Source organism: Ranitomeya imitator, chromosome 1 (assembly GCF_032444005.1).
Source record: "Ranitomeya imitator isolate aRanImi1 chromosome 1, aRanImi1.pri, whole genome shotgun sequence".
Classification (NCBI taxonomy): domain Eukaryota; kingdom Metazoa; phylum Chordata; class Amphibia; order Anura; family Dendrobatidae; genus Ranitomeya; species Ranitomeya imitator.
In genome coordinates, this window is record NC_091282.1 from 435874866 (window position 1) to 435888680 (window position 13815).

The window sequence follows — 13815 nt, forward strand, 5'->3', positions numbered from 1 at the left end:
GTCGAGTTAAGTAGAGAAGCACCTAACGACCTCACCAGATCACCTGAGGGAGGAAACTCAGAAGCCGCAGTACCACTTCCCTCCACCAACAGAAGCTCACAGAGAGAATCAGCCGAAGTACCACTTGTGACCACAGGAGGGAGCTCTGCCACAGAATTCACAACATTTTTCTCTACAAACGTCCTACAGCGTATAAAAGCAAAAAAACTTTTACGAATATGAAATAACTGTATTCGCATCGACATGAAGGAAAAAAAAAAAGTAGACAGTTAATTCTATTAAATAGCTGGCATAAAAAATAAAAAAAAAGGAATAACGACTTTTTTTATTATTCTACCCCCAAGTGGAATAAAAAGTTATCAAAAAGTTGTATTTGGGATAATATGGTGAAAATAAAAAATTTTCCACAAAAAATAAGCCATGAACAGCTCAGTTGTTAAAAGCATTTAACAGATTCCTGCTGCCCTGGTATGATGTCCAGTCCTCTTGTTAGCATGTAGTCTTCCTTTCTGCACTCTCCACCCTAGGTGCCTTCAGCATTAACTAAGCGCCGATGTCATGACCGGCTGTCACGGAATGGATGCTCGACCAGTGCATCACGAATCAAATTGCTGAATTCTAGCCAGAACAACATTATCATTACACGAAATTAAATGAATAAATTAAAAAAAAAAAAAAAAAACTATATAAATTTTGTATCCCCATAATTGTACGAACTCACAGAATAAAGGAGTTGTCCACTAACGAATAACCCCCTTATCAATGTCCTACATAAAGTAGGCACACTCATATACATAAAGCTGTCAATCATTAAGAGACACTATCCACTGGACTCTAAAGCGATGAATAAGCAATATTTTAAATAAATGAAATATTAGTTATATGGAATATTTTCCCACAAACCTGTAGACTTGTTAAAGATTTATTGCCATCTTTTACACGTATGACATATCACACCAACGGGATACTCCTCTTTGTTGAAAACAGTACCCAGTTGTGTGAAGTTGTCGATGGAGTGTTGGTCGAAATTCCCATACAATTAAATCAAGAACTACAGGTCCTTCTCAAAAAATTAGCATATAGTGTTAAATTTCATTATTTACCATAATGTAATGATTACAATTAAACTTTCATATATTATAGATTCATTATCCACCAACTGAAATTTGTCAGGTCTTTTATTGTTTTAATACTGATGATTTTGGCATACAACTCCTGATAACCCAAAAAACCTGTCTCAATAAATTAGCATATTTCACCCATCCAATCAAATAAAAGTGTTTTTTAATAACAAACAAAAAAACCATCAAATAATAATGTTCAGTTATGCACTCAATACTTGGTCGGGAATCCTTTGGCAGAAATGACTGCTTCAATGCGGCGTGGCATGGAGGCAATCAGCCTGTGACACTGCTGAGATGTTATGGAGGCCCAGGATGCTTCAATAGCGGCCTTAAGCTCATCCAGAGTGTTGGGTCTTGCGTCTCTCAACTTTCTCTTCACAATATCCCACAGATTCTCTATGGGGTTCAGGTCAGGAGAGTTGGCAGGCCAATTGAGCACAGTAATACCATGGTCAGTAAACCATTTACCAGTGGTTTTGGCACTGTGAGCAGGTGCCAGGTCGTGCTGAAAAATAAAATCTTCATCTCCATAAAGCATTTCAGCCGATGGAAGCATGAAATGCTCCAAAATCTCCTGATAGCTAGCTGCATTGACCCTGCCCTTGATGAAACACAGTGAACCAACACCAGCAGCTGACATGGCACCCCACACCATCACTGACTGTGGGTACTTGACACTGGACTTCAGGCATTTTGGCATTTCCTTCTCCCCAGTCTTCCTCCAGACTCTGGCACCTTGATTTCCGAATGACATGCAAAATTTGCTTTCATCAGAAAAAAGTACTTGGGACCACTTAGCAACAGTCCAGTGCTGCTTCTCTGTAGCCCAGGTCAGGCGCCTCTGCCGCTGTTTATGGTTCAAAAGTGGCTTTACCTGGGGAATGCGGCACCCGTAGCCCATTTCCTGCACACGCCTGTGCACGGTGGCTCTGGATGTTTCCACACCAGACTCAGTCCACTGCTTCCTCAGGTTCCCCAAGGTCTGGAATCGGTCCTTCTCCACAATCTTCCTCAGGGTCCGGTCTCTTCTTCTCGTTGTACAGCGTTTTCTGCCACATTGTTTCCTTCCAACAGACTTACCATTGAGGTGCCTTGATACAGCACTCTGGGAACAGCCTATTTGTTGAGAAATTTCTTTCTGGGTCTTACCCTCTTGCTTGAGGGTGTCAATGATGGCCTTCTTGACATCTGTCAGGTCGCTAGTCTTACCCATGATGGGGGTTTTGAGTAATGAACCAGGCAGGGAGTTTATAAAAGCCTCAGGTATCTTTTGCATGTGTTTAGAGTTAATTAGTTGATTCAGAAGATTAGGGTAATAGGTCGTTTAGAGAACCTTTTCTTGATATGCTAATTTATTGAGACAGGTTTTTTTGGGTTATCAGGAGTTGTATGCCAAAATCATCAGTATTAAAACAATAAAAGACCTGACAAATTTCAGTTGGTGGATAATGAATCTATAATATATGAAAGTTTAATTGTAATCATTACATTATGGTAAATAATGAAATTTAACACTATATGCTAATTTTTTGAGAAGGACCAGTATTGTCTCGGCGTAATAATGCGCAGGCACAAAACGTGATATTTTGGAGCAGGCGCGATATGTCCATGGCGAGGTTTGTCATTATCCACGCTAGGAAGACGGCGAGCAGAAGCCAGGGAGAAGGATGCAGAGATCTGAAACCACGCCCATCGGACCGGACTGAGTCGATTACCACACAGTGCGGGAGAAATTAAAAAAGCTTTTGGGGAGTATAGAAGGGGCGTCAGGGGGTTATATAAGGATTTAGGGAATGCATAGCAGACGCTGAATAAGGTGATATTTCTAGCTGCTATTTCACATCTAATAAAACTACCTGCCCGTGCCTTAACCTTATTTATCCTTGTAATAGGAATATTGTGTGGATCCAAATAATCATTTTTATCCATATGATCTCACTGACTTAGTTAAATATTTGTACTGATATACACTGCTCATAGAAAAAAAAAAGAAGAAAAGGAACACTTATGGGGTGGTCTAGAGCTAAAGTTTTAGAGTTTATTTTAATGTTAAATGTCCATTTAATGTAATAATTAAAATGGTTTTCCTAATAGACTTTGATTAAAAAGCCCGTACTGTTATCTTACTACTCCAACTACTTTAATTCCCTTTTTCGGACTTGTCTTGCAGACTTTCCAGCGCTGACCTGTTGTCATTTTCTTCTACACCAAAGCAGGTGAAATTGATTTCCAATCGCTTAGGCTTCCTGGCTGGACAGATTAATATTCCTGAAGAGTAATTGACTTGAGCAAGTGTTTTCTTAATTTTTTTGATCAGCTTATATCAATAAAATGTCCCCATCACAAAATTGAGCAACTTCAGACATTAAACCTTTTTTTTTTTTATGTAAACTAAAATCTTTTACATAACTAGCAGTTTGCCATTCTATTTCCAAAAGCACATATGCACACACAGATAGTATAAAATAAAACAAATACTACACATTGATACAAACAAATACAATATAAAAAAAAATAAAATACCGTATATACTCGAGCATAAGCCGACCCCCCTAATTTTGCCACAAAAAACTGGGAAAACTTATTGACTCGAGTATAAGCCTAGGGTAGGAAATGCAGCAGCTACCGATGAATTTCAAAAATAAAAATAGATACTCCGTACCATTCATTATTGCCCCATAGATGCTCCACATAAAGCTGTGCCATATAGAATGCTCTGCACCGTTCATTATGGCCCCATAGATGCTCCATATAAAACTGTGCTATATAGAATGCTCTGCACCGTTTATATGGAGCATCTATGGGGCCATAATGAAGCTGTGGCATATAGAATGCTCTGCACCGTTCATTACTGCCCCATAGATGCTCCATATAAAACTGTGCCATATAGAATGCTCTGCACCGTTCATTATGGCCCCATAGACGCTCCATATAAAGCTGTGCCATATATAATGCTCTGCACCATTGATTATTGCCCCATAGATGCTCCATATAAAGCTGTGCCATATATAATGCTCTGCACTGTTCATTATGGCCCCATAGATTCTCCATAGAAAGCTGTGCCCCATATATAATGCTCTGCACCGTTGATTATTGCCCCATAGATGTTCCATATAAAGCTGTCCAATATATAATGCTGCTGCTGCAATAAATAAAAAAAAAAAATCACATACTCACCTCTCTTGCTCAGGACGCCGGCGCTTTTAATATTTATCTGTTCCTCGTGCGGCTCCGTCTCCAGCACTGACGCTCAGCAGAGGGCGCACACTGACTACGTCACCGCACCCTAAGACCTGAGCGTCACTGTCAGAGGACGTTGGAGATGGAGCCGCACCGGAGCGAGGAGCAGGTAAATATCACGCAGCGCTCCCCTCCCCGTATACTTACCTGCTCCGGCGCGGTCCCTGCAGTCCCGGCTTCTCCCAGCGCTACATCTTCTTCCTGTATTGAGCGGTCACAGTTACTGCTCATTTTCAGTCATGAATATGCGGCTCCACCTCTATGGGAGGTGGAGCCGCATATTCATGACTGTAATGAGCCGGTACCATGTGACCGCTCAATACAGGAAGAAGATGCAGCGCCAGGAGAAGCCGGGACTGCAGGGACCGCGCCGGAGCAGGTAAGTATAACTAGACAGCCCCCGCACCACCTCCCTTGCCGACCCCCAGGTATGACTCGAGTATAAGCCGAGAGGGGGACTTTCAGCCCCAAAAAATGGGCTGAAAATCTCGGCTTATACTCGAGTATATACGGTACATCTTTTCAGCTGTCTGGATAAAGCAGCTACACCGCAACATGAACCTAACCTCATACAACTGTAAATGCAGGGCATGGATTACCCCAAATCTAATCCTCCCTCCCATCTTATAAGCATGTCCCTCGGGGCATGAGTGATGATTCGCGCATGCCTCCCACGGATAGCGTACATCAAGATAAACTACATATACCCAAGGGTGGCAAATCGTCGCGCGCATGTGTGCTGACAAGATGGGAAGGAGGATTAGTCTGGGGGAACCAACTCCCTGCTGCACTAGTCCCTGTAAAATTACATAGTGTGAACACAGATTAAAACTTGATTCTGCAATTAAAGAGTATCACTAAAAGTATAAGAAGGAGCTTATTAGAATGTAGAAATATGGAGCAGTCTAGGCAGGCAAGGGGAGCTGGCAGGTTCCCTTTAAATGACGTTCACATTTTTCTCTGGTTAAAATAACAAAACATGCTACATTATTCTGCCAATCAAAAAGCAACTATCATGGTTGTGGACAGGGTTCCTTCCCGGTCCTCTCGGGGTTAATTGTATGGCCTTTTGGTTTGGGGAGGGCTATATTTACCAGCCTCCTTCTGGGGATCCCTGTCAGTGATACATCTGTTCTGGCTGTGTGCCTGAACCCCTGTTGTGCTTGCATACTGTGTAGTCCGTTTTCCTTTTCGTGTATGATCCGGTCCGTGTTCTATTTCTGTGCTTTGCTTTGTGACTCTGTGCTTACTGTGTTTCTGGCTCTGACCTCCGGCTTGGTACTCTTACTAATCTTCTGTCTGTCGCGTTTGTACTTCACTGCTATCTACGGCTACCTGACCTTTTTCTACGTCCTGACCACTCTTAGCGTCTCACTCGTTAGTACTACATCGACATCCTGGCTTGACTTCGGCACGTTAAGACGACTGGCGAAACCGGAGAGTAATCATCGCTGCTCGGCGTCTGGCTCTGGCCCCTCCCCCGGTGGTAACGTGTTTCAGGTCCTGCGCTCAGGCAGGTAAGCTCACCGCAGCGCTCCCCTCTCACCCCTCTGTCTTTCTGTATCTCCTGGACAGACTCCCGCTGTATGTCTGCAGCAGGGTTCTTGATAGCAACATGATAAAAAAAAGCGAGTAGACCCATAGCTTTCTAGATCTTTGTCACACCATCCGAAGATATTGCTGTAGTTTATTTGAGCCTGAGTATAAAGTGTTAAAGTGAACCTGTCAGCAGGATTGTGTTCAGTAACCTACCCCACAGTGTAAGGTCGGTGCCGTTACCTTGGTTGAAGAGATCCATCTAATGGCTGTTTAATCTTTATTTTCAGTTTTGAGTTAATGATATGCTTGTGCTGCGAAGAGGCCTGTGGGGATGGGAGGGTCTTCATGTGGTTCTCTGCTTAGGTATTCATGTGTACGGCTTCTAACAGGTCACTGATCCCTCACTGACCTTCATTTACATAATGAATATTGCATATAGCAAGGAAAAAAAACCGTTCTGCAGGCAGGTGCCAGCGGTGGCGCCTGCCCTGCATCATGATCGCATATATAATGTGTATGTAATCCTTTTCTTTCACGTTATCCATAAAAAAATAAATAATCAGCTCTGGCAAAAATTAGGAGACCACTGCACAGTTTTATAAAAAACATGTCTGACAGCCATTCCATAGCTGAACTCCAACCAGAGTACACCTCATTCTTCTTAATGTGCTTCTGATTAGGGGATCACGTGAACAAAATCTTATTTAACGAAGGACTAAGATCTCAGCGCTGAAATCTCATCTCCCGAGATCCTGGTTCCGAGATCTCCATCTGCGCATGCGCCGCCTTCCGGCAGCCATCCTCCCGAAGTCCACCGCACAGGAAAGCATGGACGAACTGCCGGGGGGGCTCAGGCCTTTCACAAAATGTTGAAGCCCCCCCCCTCCCGCAGCACCGTAGGCGCCAGCATCACCCTGGGCAGGGCGGACACCCTGGGCAGCGGCGGCAGACACCCCCTCATCCCAGCCTGCAACGGTAAGCGGTATATCAGCATTGTAAGATGCACCCCCATTCCCCCCCAAATTTTGGGGAAAAAAGTGCATCTTACAAAGCGAAAAATACGGTACCTATAAAGAGAAAAATCAGACACTGAAAAATTTACAGTGGTCTCTTAATTTTTGCCAGAGCTGTATATAGAAAATGTAAATAGGGGACAGATCACTAGGGGATCAGTGATCTGTCAGAAGCCATCAGTATGAATATGCAAGCAGAGCACCACATGAAGACCCCCCACAGGCCGCCCCGGAGCACGGGTATATCATTAATAAACTAAATAAAAAAAATCCTACCAATCTAATGACACTAAAATCATCCTTCAAAGGTCATGCAAAAGGGTTAAAGTATGTTGTAAGAAAAAGCCTATGAAGTCAGTGTTTGTGAAAAAAAATCTGTACGTGATGGAATTTTTTCGCTATTTTTAAAGAGTTCAGCGATGGAAAATATAGAAAAATCACCTCATTTATCAAACTATTTTATCCTTGCAGACCTGCGTAATCTGTCTTCACTTAATTCAGATTTTATTTTGAGTATGATTGATCAGTCCTGGCGGAGAGAGAAGCGGATTTTTCTAATAAATAAGAAACTTTGTGAGATATCTTTCATGTGTTCTATTAATTTATGTAATAAAAATAAACTTCGGTTACTCTTTAATGCCTCTGGCTCTTAGTTGTCACCGTAGAAAAATACACCCTTCTATACAAAAAAATCTATTATTACATGTCAGCCATTTAAATGAATGCAACATAATAAAAAGATAGCATCGGTCATCCAGAATGAAAGCAGGTGATACCTTGCAGCTCTCCAGTATGGTTCCTCTAACGACAGAAGTGCTAAGCATAAGACACCGTACACAATGCCTTGAAAAAGTATTCTTTCCCACATTATACCTACAAACTTAAATATATCTGATTTCGATTTTATGTGATCTACCAACACAAAGTAGCAAGTATTAGTGAAGTGTAAATGAATGGATACATGGTTATCTAATTTGCAAAATATGAATCAGAACAATGTGACGTGCATTTGCATTCAGCCTCCCGTAGTCTATTACCAATAAATAAAATCCTGAGTGACCAATTGCCTCCAGAAGTAGAAACAAATTGTAAATTGAGTCCTCCTGTGTGTAATTTATTCTCAGTACAACTACAGCTGTTTTGTGAAGGCCTTTGTTTGAGAACATTATTGATCAAAACAGCATCATGAAAACCAAGGAACCCACAAGACAGGTCCAGGATAAAGTTGTCAAGAAAAGTAAAGCAGGATTAAGTAATAAGAAAAATATATGTATAGCCCAAGCTCTGAACAGCTCACGGAGCACTGTTCAATCCATCGTCCAAAAATGGAAGTAGTATATCACAACCGCAAACCTACCAAGACGTGCTGTCCACCTAAACTAACAAAAAAAGCCAAAATGCCCATGTCACTCTAGAAGAGCTGCAGACATCCACAGCTGAGGTGGGAGAACAGGAAAACTATTCATTGTATACATCACAAATCTGGCCTTTATGGAAGTATGGCAAGAAGATAGACATTTTTGAAAGCAAGCCATAAGTCGCATTTGCAGTTTGCAAAAAGCCATGTAGGGGACACAGCTAGCATGTGGAAGAAGGTTCCCTGGTCAGATGAGACCAAACTAGCACTTTTTGGGCTAAATTCAAAACGCTATGCATGGCACAATTTTCAGATATACATTTAAAATATTTAGAAAACCATGCATCATTTCCTATACAATTCACAAATACTTACCACTTTGTGTTGTTAGATCACATAAAATACATTTTGTTTGTGGGTGTAATGTTGAAAAGGTCACAGAGTATGAATACTTTTTCAAGGCACTGTACATATGGTAAATTAATGTACAGCAGCTCTCTTAGCATGATAATCCCTGCAAATGTACACCCAGAGTAAAGAACTTAAAAGAAAGTTGAACATAAGTTGAAGAATCAATGGCCAATATTTTCGAAAACGATAAAGATAATAAAATAAGGTACATACCCCAAAGGAAACATCATAATCACTTGGTGTGAATGGCTGATCAGCCAGATCCTCAAAGAACTCAGCCAGGGAATACAGTGTATCTGCTGCCAACCTCTCAAAGGTAGTTTCATCCAAAGTACTGTGAATAACAAACATGTTTGTTTGTTTATAGGTATAAAGCAATAAGCATCAAGCTGAAAAAGATTCCGAAAGGTACCGAAGCACAAACAGGCATGTAGTTGCTACCTGCCTGTTGTGCGCTGCACCGTTTTTCCAGGCACAGAGCGCTACTGCCGTGGATTTAGAAGCCTCTGCTAACGTCACGTCTATAGATCGGTGGCTTCTTTTCTGGTCCTCTCTGTAGACAGTGCGGGACTTCTGAGGTCATTCTGATTGACAGCCAGATTCCAGGTACGTAAGGCCTCATTCACTCGTCAGTATTTTTTGATCAGTATTATATACTTAACAAAAAAGCGTGAAACAACTGAAATTATGGCTTATATTCTAGGTTCTTCAAAGTAGCCACCTTTTGCTTTGATGACTGCTTTGCACACTCTTGGCATTCTCTTGATGAGCTTCAAGAGATAGTCACCGGGAATGGTTTTCACTTCACAGGTGTGCCCTGTCAGGTTTAGTAAGTGAGATTTCTTGCCTTATAAATGGGGTTGGGATCATCAGTTGTGTTGTGCAGAAGTCTGGTGGATACACAGCTGATAGTCCTACTGAATAGACTGTTAGAATTTGTATTATGGCAAGAAAAAAGCAGCTAAGTAAAGAAAAACGAGTGGCCATCATTGCTTTAAGAAATGAAGGTCAGTCAGTCCGAAAAATTGGGTAAACTTTGAAAGTGTCCCCAAGTGCAGTGGCAAAAACCATCATCAAAGCAAAAGTTGGCTACTTTGAAGAACCTAGAATATAAGACATCATTTCAGTTGTTTCACACTTTTTTGTTAAGTATATAATTCCACATGTGTTAATTCATAGTTTTGATGCCTTCAGTGTGAATGTCATGAAAATACAGAAAAATCTTTAGATGAGGTGGTGTGTCCAAACTTTTGTCTGTACTGTAGTTGTTTATGTTTTGGCGCTTTCACACAAAAACTTTTATAGAAAGAAAATATTTATTTTTGCATCACCTTATTTTGAGAGCTATAACTTTATTCTTTATTTTTATATATATATAATTTTTTTTTTTTAAATTCCAGGACTTTCACTTTTATTTGTACTTTGATTGCAATTACTGCACTGCATTATATCTATACTGGCAGCTTCTGACACAATGCTGTGAGAATGGTCTCAGAAGTTTTCGGTAGCTTGGTGACCTGGGGGTTGTCATGGTCACTATGGCAACGATCGGGCCCCCGCAATTACATCTCAGGGACACAGATCTGATGGCAGAGGGAGCGTCCGTCCCTCGGCTTCACTCCTGAACGCGGCGATCGCGCTTGGGGGTTAACAGCCAGGGGAAGCGCTGACACCGCTCCTGGCTGTTAGTGCAGACGATCAGCCACTGGCATAGCTGAGCTGCTGCACTGATCAGGCAGGAAGTGCTGATATTTCAGCATCTCCAGCGTGATCGGTCAGTCAGATTGACCGACCGATCACAGCGATCTGGGTGCAGAAACCAATGGCATGGGTCCCTGCACCTCTTCCCGTGCCTCTCAGCTGTCACAGACAGCTGTCGGCACTGAACTGTCACTGCGTGGTGTTTACACGCTGTGACAGTTTCAATGCATGACGGGTATAGCCCGTCCTGTTGCGGGAACTGACAGCCCAGCCATGACGGACTGTATCCCTCATTGGACGTTAAGGGGTTAATATGATCGTTACGAATATAAAACATAAGGTTAATCGTCAGTATATCATGTTTACACATTTTTAAGCTTAAAAATAAACATTTTGCTTATTTATTGGGCAATTGGTGGCCCCTTTAGACTACACAACTATCCTGCTCCTTTCAGATTATATGTCCTGTACAAATGGGCTCTAAATTTACAAAGAATAAATCCCATCCTCATGTAATAAATTACCATTATTTGCAATATTATTTTCTTATGGGGTGCTCCATTCACACAGAGAAGATTGGGACCTCTGCTCTGCGTCAGTGGGTGTCTCAGTGAGCAAACATTAATCACCTCTTCAGTTAATAAGCGATACATGTATTTATTGGGAAAATCCCTTTTAAAGGGAACCTGTCACCAGAAACAACGCTACTACCTAGAAAAACCTGCGGGTCAATCTGCAGGGTAATATTGTTATGGTAATAGTTTTACTACGCTGTCCAGCACCTGCACGCAGCCGAATGCAGCGTGGAGAAAATAGGGATTTTGTGTACTCACCTTAAAATCCTTTTCTCCGAGCCATTCATTGGGGGACACAGGACCATGGGTGTTATGCTGCTGCCACCAGGAGGCTGACACTAAGTGATACAAAGAAAGTTAGCTCCTCCCCTGCAGTATACACCCTCCTGCTGGCTCTCAGCTAACCAGTTCGGTGCAAAAGCAGTAGGAGATCAATAACAACATATGAGCGTATAGCATGTCTAAGTATATATGACAGTATAGCATGTCAAATTATAAAAACAAGCACATCTAATAACAGGGTGGGAGCTCTGTCCCCCAATGAATGGCTCAGAGAAAAGGATTTTACGGTGAGTACAAAAAAATCCCTATTTCTCCTTCGCCTCATTGGGGGACACAGACTGTGGGACGTCCCAAAGCAGTCCCTGGGTGGGGACAACATCAGATCAGGCCCTGTGTAAAGGTACCTTCACACTAAACGATGCTGCAGTGATCCAGACAACGATCCGGATCGCTGCAGCGCCGCTGTTTGGTCGCTGGAGAGCTGTCACACAGACCGCTCTCCAGCGACCAACGATGCCGGTAACCAGTAGTAAACATCGGGTTACTAAGCGCAGGGCCGCGCTTAGTAACCCGATGTTTACCCTGGTTACCATCCTAAAAGTAAAAAAAACAAACGCTACATACTTACCTACCGCTGTCTGTCCCCGGCGCTGTGCTTCTCTGGTCTGGCTGTGAGCGCCGGGCAGCCGGAAAGCAGAGCGGTGACGTCACCGCTCTGCTTTCCGGCCGCTGTGCTAAGTATGTAGCGTTTGTTTTTTTTACTTTTAGGATGGTAACCAGGGTAAACATCGGGATACTAAGCGCGGCCCTGCGCTTAGTAACCCGATGTTTACCCTGGTTACCAGCGAAGACATCGCTGAATCGGTGTCACACACGCCGATTCAGCGATGTCAGCGGGAGAGCCAGCGACCAAAGAAAGGTCTGGCCCTCTAGCCCCGACCAACGACATCACAGCAGGATTCTGATCGCTGCTGCGTGTCAAACTAAACGATATCGCTAGCGAGGACGCTGCAACGTCACGGATTGCTAGCGATATCGTTTAGTGTGAAGGTACCTTAACCTCTACTTACAAGTGCGCCACTGCGGTCTGCAGAGTCCGCTTGCCCAAACTCACATCTGTGGAAGTGTGGGAATTATAGTGCTTCAAGAATGCATGCAGACTAGATGAATCTGTAAGCTTGCAGCCATGCTTGCCGATGTCTGGTGCCTAGAGCCCTCAGACAGGGAGATAGGCTGACATCTAGCACAGAAGGACTCCTGAATGGTGAAACGAATCCACCAGGCTAATATGGCTGATGAAATGGCTAAACCCTTCCTGTGACCATCAGGAAGCCCAAATAAAGTGTCCAACCTTCGGAAGGACGCGGTCCTCGATACGTACCTACTCGGAGCACTCACTTCGTCCAGATTATGGAGAACCCATTCCGTTTTGTGGATTGGAGACGAAGAGATGAGGAAGAACGATGCCCTCGTAACCATACGATACCGCCTTGGAAACAGCCAAGATAAGGACAGCCTGAGGACAACCTTGCTTTGATGGTAATAAGGAAAAAAGTCTGAAGAACAGAGCGGCCAGCTCTGAAGACTGCAGGATAGTAAAAGTCTATCCATATCACAAGGAGTCTACTGTAAGGCCCACCAGACTATTAAAGTCCCAAGGTGTAACTATAAGCGATGGAGGAACCACATGTGAAAAACTCTGCGAGAAAGTCCCTACTTGCAGTTTTGTTGCAATAAGATGGAAAAATACTAGTTCCGCAAACAAAAAAACCTAACACCTGACTTGGTCAGTGTGGATCTCCCAGGATCACTGGGGCCTTTCTGCTTCCTAAAGACTCTCAGAATTAGCGGAAGAGGCGTGATAGAGCTGGTATGACGGAAGAACCAGAGCATGCCCTGCGATGGCTTTTGAATCTCGAGGCCGAACCATGAACTGGAGTACATTGGCGTTCACTCTGGACGCCATCCGATCTACATCTGGAGTGCTCCAGTGAAGGCAGATCTGATGGAAGACTTCCGGATGAAGTTCTAACTCACTTGAGGCGAGACCCTGGCAGCTGAGGAAAAAACTGCCGCCCAGAGTTCCATCCCTGTGGTGTGTGCTGCAGAGATCACCGAATGGTAGATCTCGGTCCATCAGAGAGTGCGAGGCACGTAGGTCAAGGTGCCTGACTGCGGGTACCTGTTAGTTGATAGATGTATGGCACAACCGTGACAAAATCCGATTGAATACGGTTGGGGAGACCACCTGCCAGAAGGCATTGGACCTGCTGTAGGAGCAGTGGTACCGTTGGGTTCCCCAGAAAACTGATTGGGAGACTGGATTCTTGAGAAAACCAGAGGCCTTGGTATCGCTCCGTAGCCACTAGTAACCATTAATCCGGGAGAAAGGATCTCTCCCTGACGAGAAAGACGCTCAGAGACTACTCTCTGGGGACCGGTTTGACCTGCAGAAAACAAACGGAGCGAAGGGAACTGCCTCCGTTGCCACCATTTATTATTTTTTTTTTTTTAATTTTATTAAGGACTCTGATAGCAAATCGGATGGAATGAGGGCAGGTACGGACTGGGGC

General features: G+C 43.3%; 1 protein-coding gene across 1 annotated transcript in view; it reads right to left on the bottom strand.

Moving 5' to 3' along the window:
* The window catches only part of FXN (frataxin), a 68192-nt gene that overhangs the window by 11357 nt on the left and 43020 nt on the right, over window positions 1-13815 (bottom strand). Inside the window, exon 3 of the mRNA XM_069763717.1 lies at window positions 8898-9018. Coding sequence (XP_069619818.1) covers window positions 8898-9018 — 121 coding nt within the window. The remainder of the gene's footprint in view (window positions 1-8897; window positions 9019-13815) is intronic.